This window comes from Crocodylus porosus, unplaced genomic scaffold (assembly GCF_001723895.1).
Source record: "Crocodylus porosus isolate Cpor-Errol unplaced genomic scaffold, CroPor_comp1, whole genome shotgun sequence".
NCBI lineage: Eukaryota > Metazoa > Chordata > Crocodylia > Crocodylidae > Crocodylus > Crocodylus porosus.
This window is the reverse complement of record NW_017728931.1, coordinates 35,998,584-36,016,415: the sequence shown is the minus strand read 5'-3', so window position 1 is coordinate 36,016,415 and position 17,832 is coordinate 35,998,584. Positions and strand designations below refer to the sequence as shown.

The 17,832-nt window shown below is 45.0% G+C and overlaps 1 protein-coding gene across 3 annotated transcripts in view; it reads right to left on the bottom strand.

Moving 5' to 3' along the window:
- KDM5A (lysine demethylase 5A) overlaps positions 1 to 17,832 on the bottom strand; it is an 83,785-nt gene that overhangs the window by 59,711 nt on the left and 6,242 nt on the right. For 2 of the 3 annotated variants that reach the window (XM_019544584.1, XM_019544583.1), the window contains exons 5-7: positions 17,436 to 17,570; positions 2,464 to 2,569; positions 1,800 to 1,888 (exon numbers count right to left, since the gene is read on the bottom strand). In XM_019544584.1, the coding sequence (XP_019400129.1) occupies positions 1,800 to 1,888; positions 2,464 to 2,569; positions 17,436 to 17,570 (330 nt within the window). The remainder of the gene's footprint in view (positions 1 to 1,799; positions 1,889 to 2,463; positions 2,570 to 17,435; positions 17,571 to 17,832) is intronic. The other variant, XM_019544586.1, reaches the window with a different exon arrangement.

Below are 17,832 nucleotides of genomic sequence, written 5' to 3'. Positions count from 1 at the left end.
AACAAAAAAAACCTGACATGGCAGAAGCCCTGCATGAAAAGCACCATCCAAAAAAGTGACATTTTCAGGACTGAAATGGGTAAAAAAAAAAAAAAAGAAAAAAAGATGATAATTCCTGGGGGATGCCAGATAACAGAGCTTTTACTGTACCAATGAAACCCAAGTTTTTTTAGTTTTTTAATTCAGGCAAGCTCAAGCCTATTCATACTAGCATGGTTGTCTGCTTTCAAGCATCCATCTATTGTTGCAAATTTGCAGTTTGTGCCTCTTATAATTTATCCCAGGAGGCATTTTACCATCTAAAAGATTACTAGCGTTTCTGCTAAAGGCAGTTTTTGCCCTCGATGACTAAAGTCTCAATTAGTCGCAATACACTTTGGAAATATTTTCTGAAGCTAAGAAAAAAAATAATGCATTTTACATACTCAGCGTGCTGCTTTGAACAGTCTCTAAGCCTTATTTTTTCTAATATGTTAGAAGTACAAATCCCTATTCAGCAATGTAGTATACGAGCCAAGTGCAGCAGGTTAAAAACAAGGCCTTGAGTTCTCCAAGAACATAAAAGCAACTAGATACCTGTTTTCCTATATTCAAGTATCAGAAAGCTATACAGATTTTATATCGTTCCTTGAAAGCTTTCCTTTATGTTTTATCTGGACAGCTTACAAAATAAGAAGTTAAAACTCAAAATGGCAATTTTAGAGAAAGTTAATCCTCTGGTTTCTGTAATTGATACTATCTTGGTACTTACATGGCATTCCCACTTAGCACAGGATCAGAACACCTCTGAATATTCCCATAATGCCACAGGACCGGGCCCCAGGTTCTGGCCCCGGCACCCTCTGGGACAGAAGCTATGCCACTACTGCTTATCCATTTTTTGCAGAGCTTATTAGATGCAAAAGCCACTGGGAGCAGGGGCTGGAGAAGAAGCCAGAACCAGGGCCCCTACACTCCAGGGTGGTATGCCTCTTACTGAAAGGCTCTTCCCTCTGGCTTGTTCTTTTCCTGGCTTCACATCTTCTCCTCTTGGCTGTTCAATGGGATAGCTTCAAGAGGGTCCTCTAAGCAATGTCTGGCCCAGGGAGGACCAACCTTTTTGGCAGGTGTGCCACAGGCCCATAACCACCCTAAGTGATATTCCAAACCCCTTCCCCTGCCTGACCTGTTGCTTTGCTTTCTACTCTGTTCCCTGCCCTATACTCCCTGCCTGATCTCCTGCTCTGCCTTCTGCTTCCTGTCCCCTTCCGGATCTGCTACACACAGATGCTGCCCATGCCAGTTGCGGCACTCTTGTCAGAGGCAGCCACCCCCAGCCTAACCCACTGCTGGCAGTTAAAGCACTTTGCTGGAAGGCAAAAGATGAAGGTTTGAAGCCAACTCCAAGCAAGATAGATCTAAGTGTGCGTCTGAGTTACTGAGCTTAACAAACAAACAAACCAACCAACCAACCAAGTGGGCAGGGTTTCCTCCACCTTTTCCTCCACCTGAATTAAACAGTTCCTAGGCACAGTTTTTTTCCAACCACACTAACACAGTTAATGAACCTACCCACACAATCCTATTCTGCCACAGACCATGTAAGGCCATACTAGACACTTCTGAGCATAATCAAAAGGGAAACATGGGGCAAATATAGTAATGTCACTGGAAACTGAACCAAAAAAATACTGTGCAAGTGTAAAAAATGGCACTTAAGTGCAACTTCTGTGTTCAACTATAGTCATTTAAGGCACATGAAGGTAAAATAGCTGAGTTTCCTATGCTTGCCTACTTAAGAGCAAAGGAATTAAACTTACGAAGTTGACAGAGAGCGTCCCTTTGCGTTGCCTCATCTGCATACCAAAGGCTTCCGACCTGGTGCCTTTGCGTCTTCGAGTCACCTCATCTTGGAGCAAAGAGAGTGTCATGTAATTAAACATAGCGCACAGATCATGTAATATCCTGCCTCTAAGCAGCAAAGACTATCCAATGCTTCCAAGAAAAACAAGAATGGGTTGTTGCACCTGGATAATTAGCACCAAAGCTGTGTAACTGAGGAAGGGTAAAACATCTCTTGCTGATCTTAACAAGTGATCCAGTCACCCCATGAAACATATTGCAATACTCTCAAACCACACGCTCAGCAAAAATGAATGCTCTTAAAATTAATGCACCACTTTTCTAATTCAGTTCATTTGCAATTAATTTGTGCAGCAGCTGGTTGATGCTCATGTTTAACCATATAAAGAACTAACTCAGTATCAAGACGTAGGAACAATCCTACAAAACCAGTTAGTTATCCTGGGTTTCATTATCCTTCTCAAAAAACAAAAAAAAGTTTTAACCTCCTTTGCCCTGTTACAGTTGCCCCACTTTAATCTCTTCCCACTTGTGTCTGGAGACAGCAGAGGTTTGTTTCAAAGGACTGTTTCAGACTAACTAGTCCTTCCCATCTTACAACAGCAACAGAGACTTACTTACCTTCCTTATCTTTTGATCCCAATGCCAATCCCATCATCTTGGGTCCAGCTCCAAAGATCTGCAGCTTCTTCAGTTCAGTATTTCTACTCATTTCCCCCGTCTCTGTCTGCAAATAAAAAAATAGCAAGTCAGTATAAACAGCTTTCTTTCCCGTCTCCTCTCTTCAACGTCTACTTATACCTCTAAACTCTTCCTTCTTTGCGTGTCCCCAGTCATATCCCTAGCAATGTGAACCATCAATAGGTACAAAATCTATAAGCATATCTGCATACTACAAGTTAGATTCAGTCAATGAAATGTCTTGGAATCTTGTTTAGGCTTTTCTAGGGGTGTATCGATATAGTTTTTTGAGGCCCGTACCAATCCAATTTCCGATACAGCTGCCTCCAGCTAGTAAATCCAGTGTGGTGGAAGGAGCATGAGGGAAGATCAATGTCCCCTGTGGGGAGGGAGGGGGTAGGGGCAGGCACTGCCCAGGCAAGGGGGGCATGGGGGCACTGCAGCTGGGTAGGGGGGGCAGCTCCTGCTGCTCCTTGAACCCTGCAAGCGCACAGGGGAGGAGTGTGCCCCCCAGAGCTGTGCGGGGCAGGCTGCAGCCAGCACTGTGCGGGGCTCTTATTGGCAGGGCTGGACTCAGAGCAGGCAGCAGAGGCGCTGGGAAGATGCTGCATCCATCCTGAATTTTGCTGCTGCTCTGCTCCCAGTGTCACCATTGCCAGCTGCTCGGTGCTGCTCTGGCTCAACAACCTGCCTCCACCCACACACTGGGAAAAGCCAGGCTGGCAGCAGCGGCACTAAGAGCAAAGCAGCAACAAAATCTGGGGTGTATGCAGCATCCTCCCAGCATTGCCAGTGCCTGCTCTGAGTCCAGCCCCGCCCCCCCCGCCCCCCCAAGAGCCCTGCGCAGCACCAGTTGCAGCCCACCCTGACCCACCTTGCGCAGATCCAGGGGGCATACGCAGCAGCAGGAGCCAACTCCCCCACATGCCCATCCCACCTGGGGAGCGCCTGACCCTCCCTCACCACAAGGGGCGTCGATCAACTTGTCCCACGCACCTTCCCTCCCCCTCCCTCCTACCACACTGGACTAAACAGCTGGAGGCAGCTCAGCATGCTGCCAGCTCTGCTCCTCACTGCATTGCAGCTGCGCACAGTACAAGCATTTATCAGCCAAATTATCAGCCCCATTGGGCCAATATCTGATATAGTAAATTTTCTTTAGATCAGTACCAATCAGATATCGGTACAATGTATCAATGCACCTCTTGGTCTTACCCATTCATTCCTGATGATGACCCATCACTGATCCCCTCCTACTTCCTCAACTTTATTTTATGCATCATTGCCAAAACCCTAAAAACCGTGACAGGATTCTAGGTGCCCCTTTTATCTACCAAGTCTCTCAACCACCTTGTGACTTTCCACACTGCCTCTCTAATGTTGCAAAGTTTTTCAGGCACTTGTTACTGAATTTTTTTCATTCAGGACCTTCCTCTTAAGACCCATCACTCCTGCAAAATGTTCAAAAAAGTCAGTCCATTAAAATAACAAATACTTATTTAAAAAGCTTTTAAAAATCCATGACACCATGCAGTTATGTTCATTAAGTACTAACTCAGGGGTACTCAACCCCTAGCCTGTGGGACAGGTCCAGCCTGCCTGCACTTTGTCATCCAGTCTTTGGAGTTCCCCACAGATCTGTGTACAGCTGCAATGAAACTATGAAGAGGACTGTCATGTATTCAGTTCAATCACTGGCTTTTCTGGCTGCCAAAATAAACTGAATACTTAAGCCTCATTTGCTAGCCACCATCATTCATTTCAATAGTACTCTTGTCCAAATGTCTCCCTTCTATTTAATTATTTGTTTATGGATTGTTTACCTATGCATCATATTGATATTCAGCACAGAATATTTAACTGTCTTCTGTTTGTATTCCCATCTGCATGAATAATTTATACTGTACTGGTGTCCCAACTAGTGACAGCAATTCCTCCCATTGTAAAGAGATACAATCAACTTGAACTTTTTTTAAAAAGTTCACTTTTATTAAATCCATCCTGATATTAAGTCCTGATTTTTTGAAGTTTATTGCCTACATTTAAGGATTTGCAGTTCACCTTCTTTGTTCATAAAAGGAAAGCAAGGAGTCAATGGATCAATTATAATGGGAAAGTGTGTATATTCACTATGCAGAAGACTCATTTATGAAGTACACAAAAAATTATTTTGCTATATTAGGTTACTTAAGTAACAACATTTTGACATATTACAATCAAAGCTAATATTAATTTTACCTGAAAGTTGTTTTCTAAACACAATTTACTCACTCTGAGTTGATTACTGCAAACAAATACAATGAAACTTAAAAGATTTTCCTAGTGTCAGATTACATTCCCCAACCCAGTACAATCCTGTTTCACATTACGGTTTATTAATACTTCCTGCAACGCTGCCCCTTCCATTGTTGTAATCCAAGATGATCTTCAATTCTACTTGAAAAATGAATTTGAATATTATAGACTTTATTAAAATACAAACATACCTTCAAGCATTAGTTTTGCAATTCTGTAACAAAGCCAGCTTATGACTAGACTTATAAACCCATACTACTTTTCTGATTCCACCATACTTCTAAGTGAGCATAACTTAAAAAAAAGTTAACCACTTTCACATAATCTATGCCACTAATGCCCTCCAATACTTTGTGAATAATGCCTTTGCTTCCACCTCCAAGAGATAACAAAAAGTGACGTGCCTAAACACCTTCATCAAATAAGCACTCTAGCACAAAAATGAATGGTAACCACAGCTATAACTGCAACATATTACACACACCACTGTCACACACTGTATACCTTTAGAAAGAGATTCTATTTTAATAACTCAGGTGACACTTGTGTTTTTGCACATGCCAGCACACAACCTTCTTATCCCTACCTAGAACATTTGAGAGCTTACAATGAAGCAAGTTTAACAGACTTTTCTATTTCCTCCACTCTCCCAAAATTGTTAAATGAGATAAGAGGGGGAGGAAGGGGCAAGGGTTTCCTTCATATGGGTGTGGTGGCGACACGTCCCCACAGGCTTTCAAAGGGGCAAAGGAGAGCTCCACGGGTCCCAAAACCCAGAAACAGACCCCCCACAGGGAGAACTTACCTGCTGCCGGCCCATCAGTGCAGGAGCCGGACCGTGGCCGCAGCCACACGAGCCAGCGTTATTATGCCAGCTGTTTAATCGGTTGTTCCCTGCGTGGGGAAGAGCTGGACCAACCGCAGCGGCCAGTACAAAAGCCCCAACAGACCCCAGGCAAGGGAGGAGCCAGAGGGAGAGAGAGTAGGTGGACAGCACACCAGATGTGCTGAGGCTCCTGCAGGGAAGAGGAGTGACACTGCCGGAGCAGCACTGGAGAGCATGGCAGGGGAAATCCACAAGCTCCCTGCCAGAGGCAGAGCAGGGGAAGCACTTCAGCCCCCTGCCGGAGGCAGAGCTGGGGAGGCATTTAAGTCCCAGGTAGGAGGCAGGGGGAAAGGAGGCAGCTCCCCATCCCCCTCCTCCCCAGAAGAGTATTTCTTCTGAGGGAAAACAGGAAAAGGAAAAGTAGAGAGGAAAAAAAACAAAGTGACAAAGCAAGAAGATTGGGGCCTCAACACCAGAGGGACAAGAGCTGACTGAGCCCTCCAACGTGGGCCCCCCACCTGGAGCAGGCAGAAGGGCAAGCCTGCGAAGCCAAAACCACCATCACACCACCACCTATCCAGCTGGCGAGTGGACAGGGTGTAGGGGAGGCAGAGCCCCATGGAACATCATGCCAAACAATCGTGAGTAGTGCCTTGTCAGGAAGCCTCCCCAGAAAGATCTCCACTGAACCCCCCTCTCTTGATAACTTAACATCAAAGTCGTGAGGGGAGGGGCTACATCCCCAACAGGCCGTGCCACCCATAAGGCCCAAGAAATCACAATGGGGCAACAGTATAACATGATCAAATTATGGTTCTACAGAAATAGTGCCTTATCCTTATAAGGTGACCTTTATAAAGCTGAGGGAAAAAAGAACCCCACACAATATTTTTGTGACTATTGATACAGGCAGTGTCCAAGGTTATAAGCAAAAATTATTACATTTGTACTTGTGCCCGCCTAACTTCATGGAGCCTCTCCCATGAGGCCCTGGAGCACACCCTAGGGGTATGTCACACAGATGGCTCCAGTTGTTGCGACGCGGTGTCACGTTCTCCATAGGGAATACCCCGGTCTTGGGGGCCTGCCACAGCTTGGGTGTTCTGTTCAGTAGTAGGCCTTTCTTCCTTCATGGGGAACATGCTGGACATCAACACTAGAGATCATTCTTGGGGCTCCACCTCCACTACACACTAGTCATGCACCAGCCTATCAGTGCAGCCGAATGATGGTTGATTCTGATCCGCCTTGTTGTGGTACCCCCCCCTCCCTCTCTGGCCCTCAGTGCTGGCAAGTCTTTTTTCCCACCACCCAGGTTTGCCCAGGCGGTCCAATGACCTCACTGGTGTGCCTAGCCTATCTGCATTGGGCTCTTCTGAGTGGCCCTGGCTTGCTCACCCTTGGCATCTGCCAAGGGGGCAGGGGGGAGTTTCAAGGTAACTAAAATATAACTAAAGAACCAAAATTCCAGGGAGGGGCCTCTGCCCACTCCCATTCACACATCCTACGTTTGCCGGCTTTGCTATCTCTCAGCGTTCTCCTCCTGACTGACTCCCTCACCGTCCAGGGTGGTGTGGCCCTTTAAAATCAGGCCTTGGACCCTCTGACTGGGTCCCTCTACAGCCCGTCCTTAGCCATGTCCGGGGTTTTCATTTGGCTTAGTGGTCCCACAGCTGTCCCCCTGCTGCCTTCCTGTTCCCAGCTTTTATCCCTGCCGTATGGTGTTCCTTGATGACATCATCAGGGCACATCAGCCCCAGTCGCAGGGAAAAGAAGCTGATGAATTGCACGGACACTCTGCCCCTCTGGGACTCATTCAGCCCAGCTGTGCCTGTGGGCAGTAAGTTTGCCCTGTTATCAGGGCTTTTCTTCTTGGCATTGTGGCAGGTTGTCTCTACTGCGACCCATGCCAACAGAGGGGTCTCCCACTCCCCTCTCATTGTCCCTCTGGGACAGTACTATTTTATGCAACTACCTGCACTTTTTTATAGTAGGTATCATTGTTTCCATGTATAGCTAGATTCTACTCTAAGAATCTTCTACACTGCAAAAAGCAGAGGAAGGTTTTCAAAATATGAAAATGACATAAAACCCTTAAAAAATTGTATGGGAACTCAGGGCAGATGTATTACCCAGGTCTGCTTTAAAGTGTTTAAAAAATTTCTCTCCAGAATTTGAGGTTAGTGTCCCTTCAATAGCATCTTTTTTTTAATGTCATCATGATTTTTTCATTACCATTATTTTTCAGAATTTAAAAGTGGATTGGTAAATTTATCATCCAAATCACTGAGGAGCCCAGGCTGCATCCTGATGGTTTTGGCTTTTTAAGCATTCCCCTACCTGATCTACACTTGGGGATTACAATGGACAGCAAGACGAATACAAGCTAACAGTGTGCCCTTATTGCCAAGAAAGTTAACAGCATACAAGGCTTCATTAGTAGAAGTGTTGCCAGCAGATTATAGAGGGGAATAATTACTTCTCTCACAGCACTGGTGAAGCAAAATCTGGAGTACTGTATCCAGGTTTTGCCCCCCACTACAGAAAGGATGTGGCCAACTGGAGAAAATCCCCAGCCCAGCAGACAGCAATGAAAATGATAGGACCTGGGGAACAGGGCTTCAAAAGAGAGGCTGAGGGAACTGGGATTATTTAGTCTAGCAAAAAGAAGACTGAGAGGGGATTTAATAACAACTTCCAGCTATCTGAAGGGTGGTTACAGAGAGGACATAGCTGATTGTTCTCAGTGGCAGCAGATAATAGAAGGAGCAATGGTCTCAAGTTGCAGCAAGGGAACTTTAGGTTAGATATCAGAAAAAAAAAACCCTCTCTCTAAGAAGGTAACAAAAGCACTGGAACGAGCTACTCAGACAGGTTATGGAATCTCCATCCTTGGAGGTTTATAAGACCCAGCTGGACAAAGCCTAGGCTAGGATGATATAGTTGAGGATGGTCCTGCTTTGAGCAGGAGCTTGGATTAGATGACCTCCTAAAGTCCCTTCCAACCCTAATAATGATCTTTAAAAAAAGTAGGTCTTTCCTAATTACTTAATTTACCAAAAAGTTTGAACAGAAAATGTACCTAAACTGTTTTTCAATTAACTTAGTCCCTCTCATTCAGAGTGACCCACCTTCCCTCAACCTTTTTTTTTCTCCCCACAAAATATGTAACACCATTTTTATTTTCTAGTATTAATTCTGCTTCTTCATTACCATCCTCTTTTTCTTGAAAATTGTTAATTGCTTGTCTTTCCCACCATATCCAATAGTAGTAAAGGGAAAAATGAGCCTGACTAGTTGCTCACAAAAAAGGGCATCCTTCTTTTCCTTCTGTTTTATTTCAGGGAACTTGTTGTCAGTTGTAATTTAATTAAACTATCCAAAGCCTTCCAAGCCTTCTTTAACTAGAGGATTGTAATTCTTTCTTCTCTGGCAACTTCCCTCCAATACCTCAAAAAAAAAGGACTTCCTGAAAAATGGCACTCTTGTACTAGTGCATTCTGTAAGCAGTTTCTTAGGTTTACTTCATAGGCTTTTGGTCACTGGATCCACATTTCCATTGATCTCACATTTGTAGCTAGCTTATTATTTCAGGACACTTTTTTAAAAAGAACTGTTTCCTATTTAGAAACTTTGCTTAGATGCAGTCCACCAGTATCGGCTATACCTTCTACCTGCATTTAGGATTACTGCAGTACACCCTACATAGACCTAACCGAGAGCATGAGCCAGGAAAGAATACAGAGACTTTCAGTAGGCCTGTGCAAAGCAGCTAATATTTGCTTCAGATTTGGATTCAGTCAATTCAGGGGACAGTGATTCGATTCGGCAATTCAAATCACAGTCCTGAATCAATTCAATTGAATCCAATTTGGAAATTCTGATGCTGCCAAATCTCCGAATCAGCCAGGCCCATCCCCTGCCTCCTCTCCCAGCCCCAGCAATGGCTGCCCTGCCCAGCCCTGTGACAACAAAAAAAGCCCAGACTCACTGGGTGCTGCTAGGACCCGGGAGGGAGGGGTGGGGGGGTGAGATCCTGCTGCCCCCCACATGCGGGGTTCTGCACAAGCCCCCCAACCCTCCCCCCTCATTATCCCAGCCTCCCCCATGGCTGCCCTGTCTGCCCCAGCTCCCGACCCTTTAAGGAGAGAAAAAAAAAAAGAAAAATCCCCAAACTCATCAGTTCCTGCCCAGCAGGGGGCAATCCCCGCTAACCCGCAAGGAAGACTCTGCCAGGAGCCCCCAGAGACCAGAGGCCGCTGCAGGAGCCAGTGAGTCCTGAGGTTTTTCTCATTTTATTTTCTTAAAGGGCCAGAGCTGCCCCCCACAATGCAGCCATGGGGGAAGAGGAGTTGGAGGAGTGGGGGGGGGGAAGAAAGGGGTTGAGGGGCTCATGGCAGAGCCCCCCACACAGCATGGAGCAGCAGGGAATCACCCCCACCCCCCAGCAGCACCTGATGAGTTGGGCTTAGTTTTAAAACACCAGGAGCTGGGACAGCCAAGGCAGCCATGGGGGGGAGGGGAGGGGGGAACCTGGGGAGCAGGCAGTGGTCGGAGGTGTGGCTGGGGAAGCAGGCAGGGATGGGGCCTGGCAGGGGTCCCCCCCATGGTCCCCTCCCCACCCCTTACTTACCAGCATGGAGTCCAGCTCCAGATCCCTGCTGCAGTGGACGGGGACTGTTGGAATTGTTGAAGCTCTCCGAATCTTTTCCGAAGATCCAGAGAGCTTTGAATCGATTTGGACATTTTTACTGGTCCCCTGATTTGATTTGGATTTGGAGATTTGGCCACCAAATCAAGCCAAATCTCCTCTGAATTGAATCAGCACCTGAATCTTCACACACCCTAACTTTTAGTTACTGTACATTCACATGTGAGGCATTATTACTTGTGCTCCGAAGGGTATCCGATTGACTTCTGGTACAAATCTAAATATTCATTTTACACTATGAAGACTTACATATCTTGAGGCCTGACTGTGATAGAAATTATTCTGCTTCAATTTCTGTGGTGGTGCTTCTTTGAAGTCTGCAACATTCTGTAAAATCCTTTGATTTGGGACACTGGGGGGGAAGTTCTCACTAGGGGAATGAAAGACAGGCCTCTGCTCTGAAACCCAGTTCCACAGCTAGTCTAATGAGTTCAATAAGGCCCTCTGCTGTATGTCAAAACCTATTTACTTGAATTTCTCCTGATTAAGGGAATGGACTGTTCCCCAGAGACTAGAATTCATAAGTGTCATTTTTTGTAAAGAAAAAAAAATAAAGAGCACTGCATATTGTACAACAGATCACTCACTCATCATTGAAATTCTCCCCTCTTAAATGGAATGAAGAAACTGCTACAAAATAGTGTTGGGGGGTACAGAAGAACAATATTATTTTACTGGAACTGTGGTATATTGATTAAGCCCGTGGAATGCAAATAACTCTATTACAGACAAAAAAAATTATATACGACTATTTACAATAACGAGGTAACAGTTTTTACTATTGCCCTTGCAAAGGTTTTGTGGCCTTGCAAGGCCTGGCCTATTCCTGTTTTGCCACCTGGAAGTTCCTGCTAGTCTCACCCAGGCTGTATCCTGGAATGCCACACTTCCTGGACACTCTGTCACATACTCCCCTTTTTATAAAATTCCAAACTAGAGTAACTGCATTAAGAAATCAATTATTATAAACACTCAAACTAATGAGTCTCAAAAAATCTCTTTGGACATTTTGGCAATCTTCCAGCTTTACTGCATCACAGGCCCTGTTTATCAATATCTTTGTCTGTACTTTCAAGTTCTCTCTCTCAGGCAGATTCTGGGTTAACTTGCCAATTAGTTCCAACCAGTGTTCCTGGTTCTATTTCACTCATATCATCCTCATTGTCAGGGATTTTGAGCAGATGTCTGGAATTCCTTTACAATTTGGCCTTCATCTCTGATCACAGTATATGATGGAGGTGACTCACAGATTCACAGGAGTTTAGGGCTGGAAGAGACTTCACAAGATCATCAAGTCCAGCAATGCCCCTCAGGACACGGCGCTGAAGGATTAGCAACCCTCAAACTGCCAGGCTGCCTCATGTGCAAGCTCCTACTAGTTAACTTGTGTGCTGCTATGATGAAGCCAGTTTCACAGCTTCTAACACAGGGTCCCTGCAAGCAAAGCCTAAATTATGCACCGGGGAATTACGCACCCATGCAATTTTACACATAGAACTCCCCCGGGATTAGCTTAGCTTTAACTGCCCACTGTGCATCTTCCCACATTTGCATTTATTCCTTTTTAACTGTGGAAATAGTCCTGCTTTGAGCAAGGGGTTGGATTAGATGACCTCCTGAGATCCCTTCCAACCCTAATTTTCTATGATTCTATAACTACAGCAAACGTGGAAGACTATCTCCAATTAAGTCATCTGAGCCAAAGCTTTGTCTAGCCAGGTTGTGAAAACATCTAAGGATGGAGCTTCTACCGGCACTCTAGATAACCTGTTCCAGTGTTTTACTACTCTCCGAGTAAGAAAACTTCCTAATATCTAACCTAAACTTCCCTTGCTTCAACCTGAGACTGTTGCTCCTTGTTCTGTTAACTGCCACCACTGAGAACAGTCATAGGCTAACATCAAAGCTAACAGCATACTGGGCTGCATTGTTAAGCATGTTGCCATTAGGTCAGGGGAAGCGATTATTCCCATTTATTCAGTACTGGTGAGGCCACATCTAGAGTACTGCATTCAGTCATGCCCTGCCCTGAAACTATGTGGGCAATTTGGAGAGTCCAGTGGAGGGCAACAGAAATGTTGAGGGGGCTGGAGGACATGACTTATGAGGAAAAACTGAGGGAACTGGGCTTATTTAGTCTAGAGAAGAGAAGACGAGGAGGGGGTGGATTTAACAGCAGCCTTCAACTACCTGAAGGAGGGTTCAAAAGAGGATGGAGCTAGATTGTCTGCAGTAGTTGCAGATGACAGAACAAGGAGCCTGGCTAGACAAAGCTTTGGCTCAGATGACTTAGTTGGAGATGATCCTGCTTTGAGCAGAGGGGTTGGACTACATGACTTCCTGGGGTCCCTTCCAATTCTGTCTTTCTATGATTCTATAGACTGAATGATGCTTTAAATCATGTTCATACATATGGTTATAATTTGCTCCAGATGATCAGATTGTGAATTGTTTGATAAGGGGTAATATTTTTTTTTTTTTTAAGTGTCTGCCATCACTAAGTGGCATCAAGGTTGGAACTCCAGGGTCACATCATGCTTTTGTAATTTAAGATGTAATCACTGAATCCTTGGGGGCACATCTCAAAGTGCTTCTCTGAATATTTCAATCAGTGTTTCATGATCTGTTTCTGCAGTGAATCTCCAACCACACAGTAAGTTATGGAGTCTTGTCCATCCATAAACTAAGCCAAGGGTCTCCTTTTCAATCTGTGCATATATTTTTTCTGCAGCTGTCATAGCCCCAGATGCACATGAGACTGGCAAACAGTTTCATGATGCTATAATATTGCTGCTTCCAACACATTTTATGAAGCTTCTGTGTCTGATGTCTTTTAATGGGTTAAAGAATTGTAGCAGTGGGGCTAATGTCAATATGCGTTTTAGATCATTAAATTCACTTTCATGCTCTAGAATCCAGACCCATTAAATGCCTTTATGGAAAAGTTGCTTTAAGCGAGTTGTGCGAGTTATACAGTTAGGGATAAAGCTGCTTACATAATGCAATAGTCTTAGCAATCTTTGACATCCTTTTCTAGCTTCAGGTTTTGGCATGTTCCGTATCACCAGAACCTTTGAGTCATCAGGTAAGATTCCTCTTGAGGCCAGTGGTCACCCAAATGCAGTATTTTTGTTATCTGAAACTGACAACTATTTTTACTCAAATTAACACTGGTAATTCTTGCAATAACTAATACTTTTCTCTGTCCCCCTTATGTTCAGTGGCACTGCTGTCCCAGATTATGATGTGACCAACATAGACCTTTACACCTACTAGAACTTCTGGCATGACTCATTTTTGCAATAAAATACTTCCAGAGCTCAGCATACTTCAAAAGGGCTATGAAGAGTAGGAAGCAGTACCTTCCAAGTGGACTGCTGAGAGCTGCAGCTCTTGGAACTACTAAGGATCAAAGGAATCTGCCAAAATCCTACCAACACATCCAGTTTACAGAAGAACCTGTTTCTTGTCACCTCTAACAATAGCTTACTTCTTCTAGGTAAGTCAAAGCATTCTCTTTTTATTTTTTCTCAAATTCTTTGGGTTTAAAACACGGTCATAGTCCCCCTACTTTCTCTTCTATAGTTACTAGGGAATTGACTTGTTTCTTCTGTTCTCCTAACAGTACCATTTGCTGCCATATTTTGTGTAGCTCTTCTAGTCTTTTTCTTAAGGCACATGGGACTTCTCTTGTGGCATGTATCACTGGTTCTGCATCTTCTCTTAACCATATTTTGTATGTCACTGGGACACACACATTCCCTGCAAATACACCGTCACATGACGCAATTAGTGCCTTGAAGTTTGGTTCAGCGGCACCTTTCAGCCTCTCTATGGTATACATGCATCCTCTTCTCTTAATAAGACCAAGTATTTCACATGTGTACAACCCAAAACTAATTGCTTTCCTCCGTGTACCACCATGAAGTCCTGTTCTGTTGTTTTACCTTTGTATCTAAGAGTCAAGGTGCACTCTCTTAGCACTGGAATGGTCCCTCCATTACAATCTTTCACAGATACCTTAAACCAGGGGTGTTAAACATACGGCACATGGGCCAGATTCAAGACAGCATGCCAGGCTGGCATGAGGTATATGGGCTGGACCCAAGGATTTATGAGTTACACAGGGTCCAAGCTGCACCAGGGGGTGTCAGTCTAATGTACAGAGACCACCCAGCGACTCATCCAGCTGTGACAAACTCTTCCATTGTTTTCCTTTCCTTTTCTGCCCTTATCTGAAAATTCTCTCTTACAAGTAATATTTTTTCTAGGAACACAATGACTTTCAAAACATTTTCATTATTTCTTCAAGCCTTTCTTATTTCCCCTCTTCCCCTTCTGTACGGTTGACATTAAACATCCAGCACTTCATTGCCTGCAATTTAAGAGCAGAGCAATATTTTGCTCTTCTTCCAATTATCTGTTCCCCATGGCTTTCATATATACCTCAAATAGCTGTTTGAACCTTTTCCAGGCATTTTTAGCACTCCCCTGGAGTCTCAAGGGCTGTGGTAGGGTTACTTGCAGTCTCACAAGCTCTGTAGCAGCCATTTCTGTGTTACCTCTTTCACTGGGTCCTCCAGCATGGTGTACATCCCACTTCTGGTACCATGTGGTATTTTGAGGAGGTTCATGGTGCACAAACAACTCATTATTATGTATATATAATTATTTACAGTAAAGAGCTAACTGCTTTTACTGCTGCCCTTGCAAGCATTTTGCATCTGACCTGTTTCTGTTCTGCCACCCACAAGTTCCTGCTGGCTTCACTGAGACTGCTTCCTGTAATGCCACACATGTCCAGACAGACTTACTCTGTCACAGAAACAATTGGGAACTCTTGTGCAGAATGACAAGATCTTAATGTAGTGAAGTGGCACAATAACTTAACACCCACTACAGTAGATCAAGAACTCTACATTCCTGCAATGCTCCAGACTCTTCAGTACAAACACTGACCAAACCCTAAACATCACTAAAAGAGTACAGGTGCACCGATACATCGGTCCCACATCAGATCGGAACCTATAAGGAAAATTGATAGCACTGGCAATCAGCTTGTTTTGGTTGATGTGGCCAATAACTGCCCCGCACACATGCGCAGCCACAACATAGCTCACACGTGGCTAGGAGCACAGTCCGGCAGCATGGAGAGCTGCCAGGTCCAGCTGCTAAGCCTGTTGTGGTGGAATAGGGAGGGGGAGAGGGGACAGACTGAGGCCCCTGCAGTGAAGGAGGGAATGGGAGTGGGGCTGGGGCAGGCACTGCCCAGCCAGGGCATGGCAGGGAACAGGACAGAACCACAAGCAGCTCATTTGGGGGGTGCGGGGACATGGGTGGCTCCCACCACTACATGCACCCCTGGAACTGTGCACAGGGTGAGGACAAGCTGCTACTGCAAGCTGGGGCTGTGCTGAACTCCTCAGCTGGTGGTTGGGCTGGGCTGCACTTGGGGTAGGCAGTGGCAGCACTCAGAAGGGGGACGCTATGGTGAATTTTAGGCTGGCTGCAGCCCCCATCCCCACCTCGTAGCCTTACTCCCAGTGCTGCTGCCCCCCACCCCAAGTGCAGCCCCAGCCCAGCCCACAGCAGCACCCCGCCTTCACCCCATTCACAGATGCAGGGACATGCTCTGGAACAGCCACTCATGGTTCCTTCCCATGCCCTGCTCCAGCTGGGCAGCATCCACTCCTGCCCTAGCCCCACTCCCTCCCTCACTGAAGGGGCCTAGATCTAACCCCCACAAGCCCCTTCCCTCACCCTCTCTTCCACTACAACAGACTTACCAGCTGGATACTGCTCTCCAAGCTGCATATTGGCAATCAGATCAGTATTGGCCAATATGGCTCGTTAAAAAATTAGCTGTCCGTATCGCCCCCCCAAAATTCCTATCAGTGCACCCCTATTAAATGAACTTCAATTTTCACAGCCTAGGACCATCAGTGGATATGCTCGCATATAGTTACATAATGCAAAATTAGCAAGTCTGCCTCAGGAAGTGATATGATGAAGACAATTCTGACTGCATGAACCAAGGTGCTCTTAGCCTTTATAAGCAGCAAAAAGGGGAGAAAATGAAATTACCTGAGATGTGGACTTTGAAAGACAGAAAAGTTTTAACAGCATTAGGAAGGAAAAGAACTGCAGAATGTTAAGTTAGCTTTTACTATTTTCTTCATGCCTTTTTTAATTAACTAAAATACCCAGCTTTCACTCATGCCCCACAGACTGACCAGCAAGGAGCCACTGGAATATGCCACATGGACCTGGGCCAAAAACCCTAGGAAATTCTCTCTTTGCAGTGAGCATCTCACTTATCAGAAGCAGAAAAAACTTGCTTTAAAGGACTGCAGTGAAAGAAAAAGAGCAGAAGTCAAGCCAAGACTGCAAGTTCATTTTCTGATACACTGGCATTTGACATGGTATGTTTTCCTTGAGGGGAAAGTTATTAGGCATCTTTTACAGAATTCTGAAACTGCCTATTAGAAAACTAAACGTTCCAGAGGCAACAACACATTTAATGCACATAAAAGAAGAATTCTCAGGGAAAAGGCTGGGGAATTGCAAAGAAGCTGCCAGCAATTACTCAGCATTAGCCTTTCCACCTGAGAATTTTTCAGAAAAAAATTCTCAATGTTGGGATTACTAGGCCTAATTCCCCACTTTCCCCACCAAGTAAAACCTTGTCTACACAAAAGCTTGCATTTCTTGACTAAACGTATGCTTAAAAATCCCAATTTGAAGCTTCATGTGGACTGATATACGAATAGACAAAGGCCTTTAAATTGCTTCATGGATACAAGACAACATGAGGCTGGTGAAAGTTCAAAGAGTTTAAAATCAGTTTTAAAAGAATTTTCATTTCAGCCAGGGAAACTTCCATATGTGGACCAGGCTGATGAGACGCACACCTCTGAATTTTAGAAGAAAAAACTGAGGGAGGAGGTGGAAGGACTACTTTCTTGTGGCGCATTTGAGTGGGCTCCCACAGCCAGACAAAGGCTGTTGCACTTTCAATGCTACTGCACTGGTGCAAGGAATAAATGCACTCTGTCTATAGCAGCCAAGCAACATGGGTACCTGGGACTTGACGCGTCTGGTTCTCTTCAGCGCAACATTCATTCTTGTACCCTGCTTTGGGGAAGCCTGGGCATCAGAGCTGAGGTCCTCAGCTTCCACTTTTTCCTTAAGGTCCAAGTTTGGCTTTTGGATACCCTAAGGGATCAGAGCACAGAAGGATACCAGGCTAGTTGATCAGGGAATCAAACTCTCTGATCGGCTAATCATCCTGTTTGCTGAGGAATGGGACTATCAGCGAAGTCACAGTGTACTGCACATGCTATTTGTGCAAATTAATCCATGCAGTGAGAAATAAAGGAAACAAATCGCCACAGCCGCCTAGCCAAGAGAAATAAAGACATCTTCCTAAACAAGTACATCATTCTTTCCCTTTTTTCCCCTCCCAGTAGGACTGATC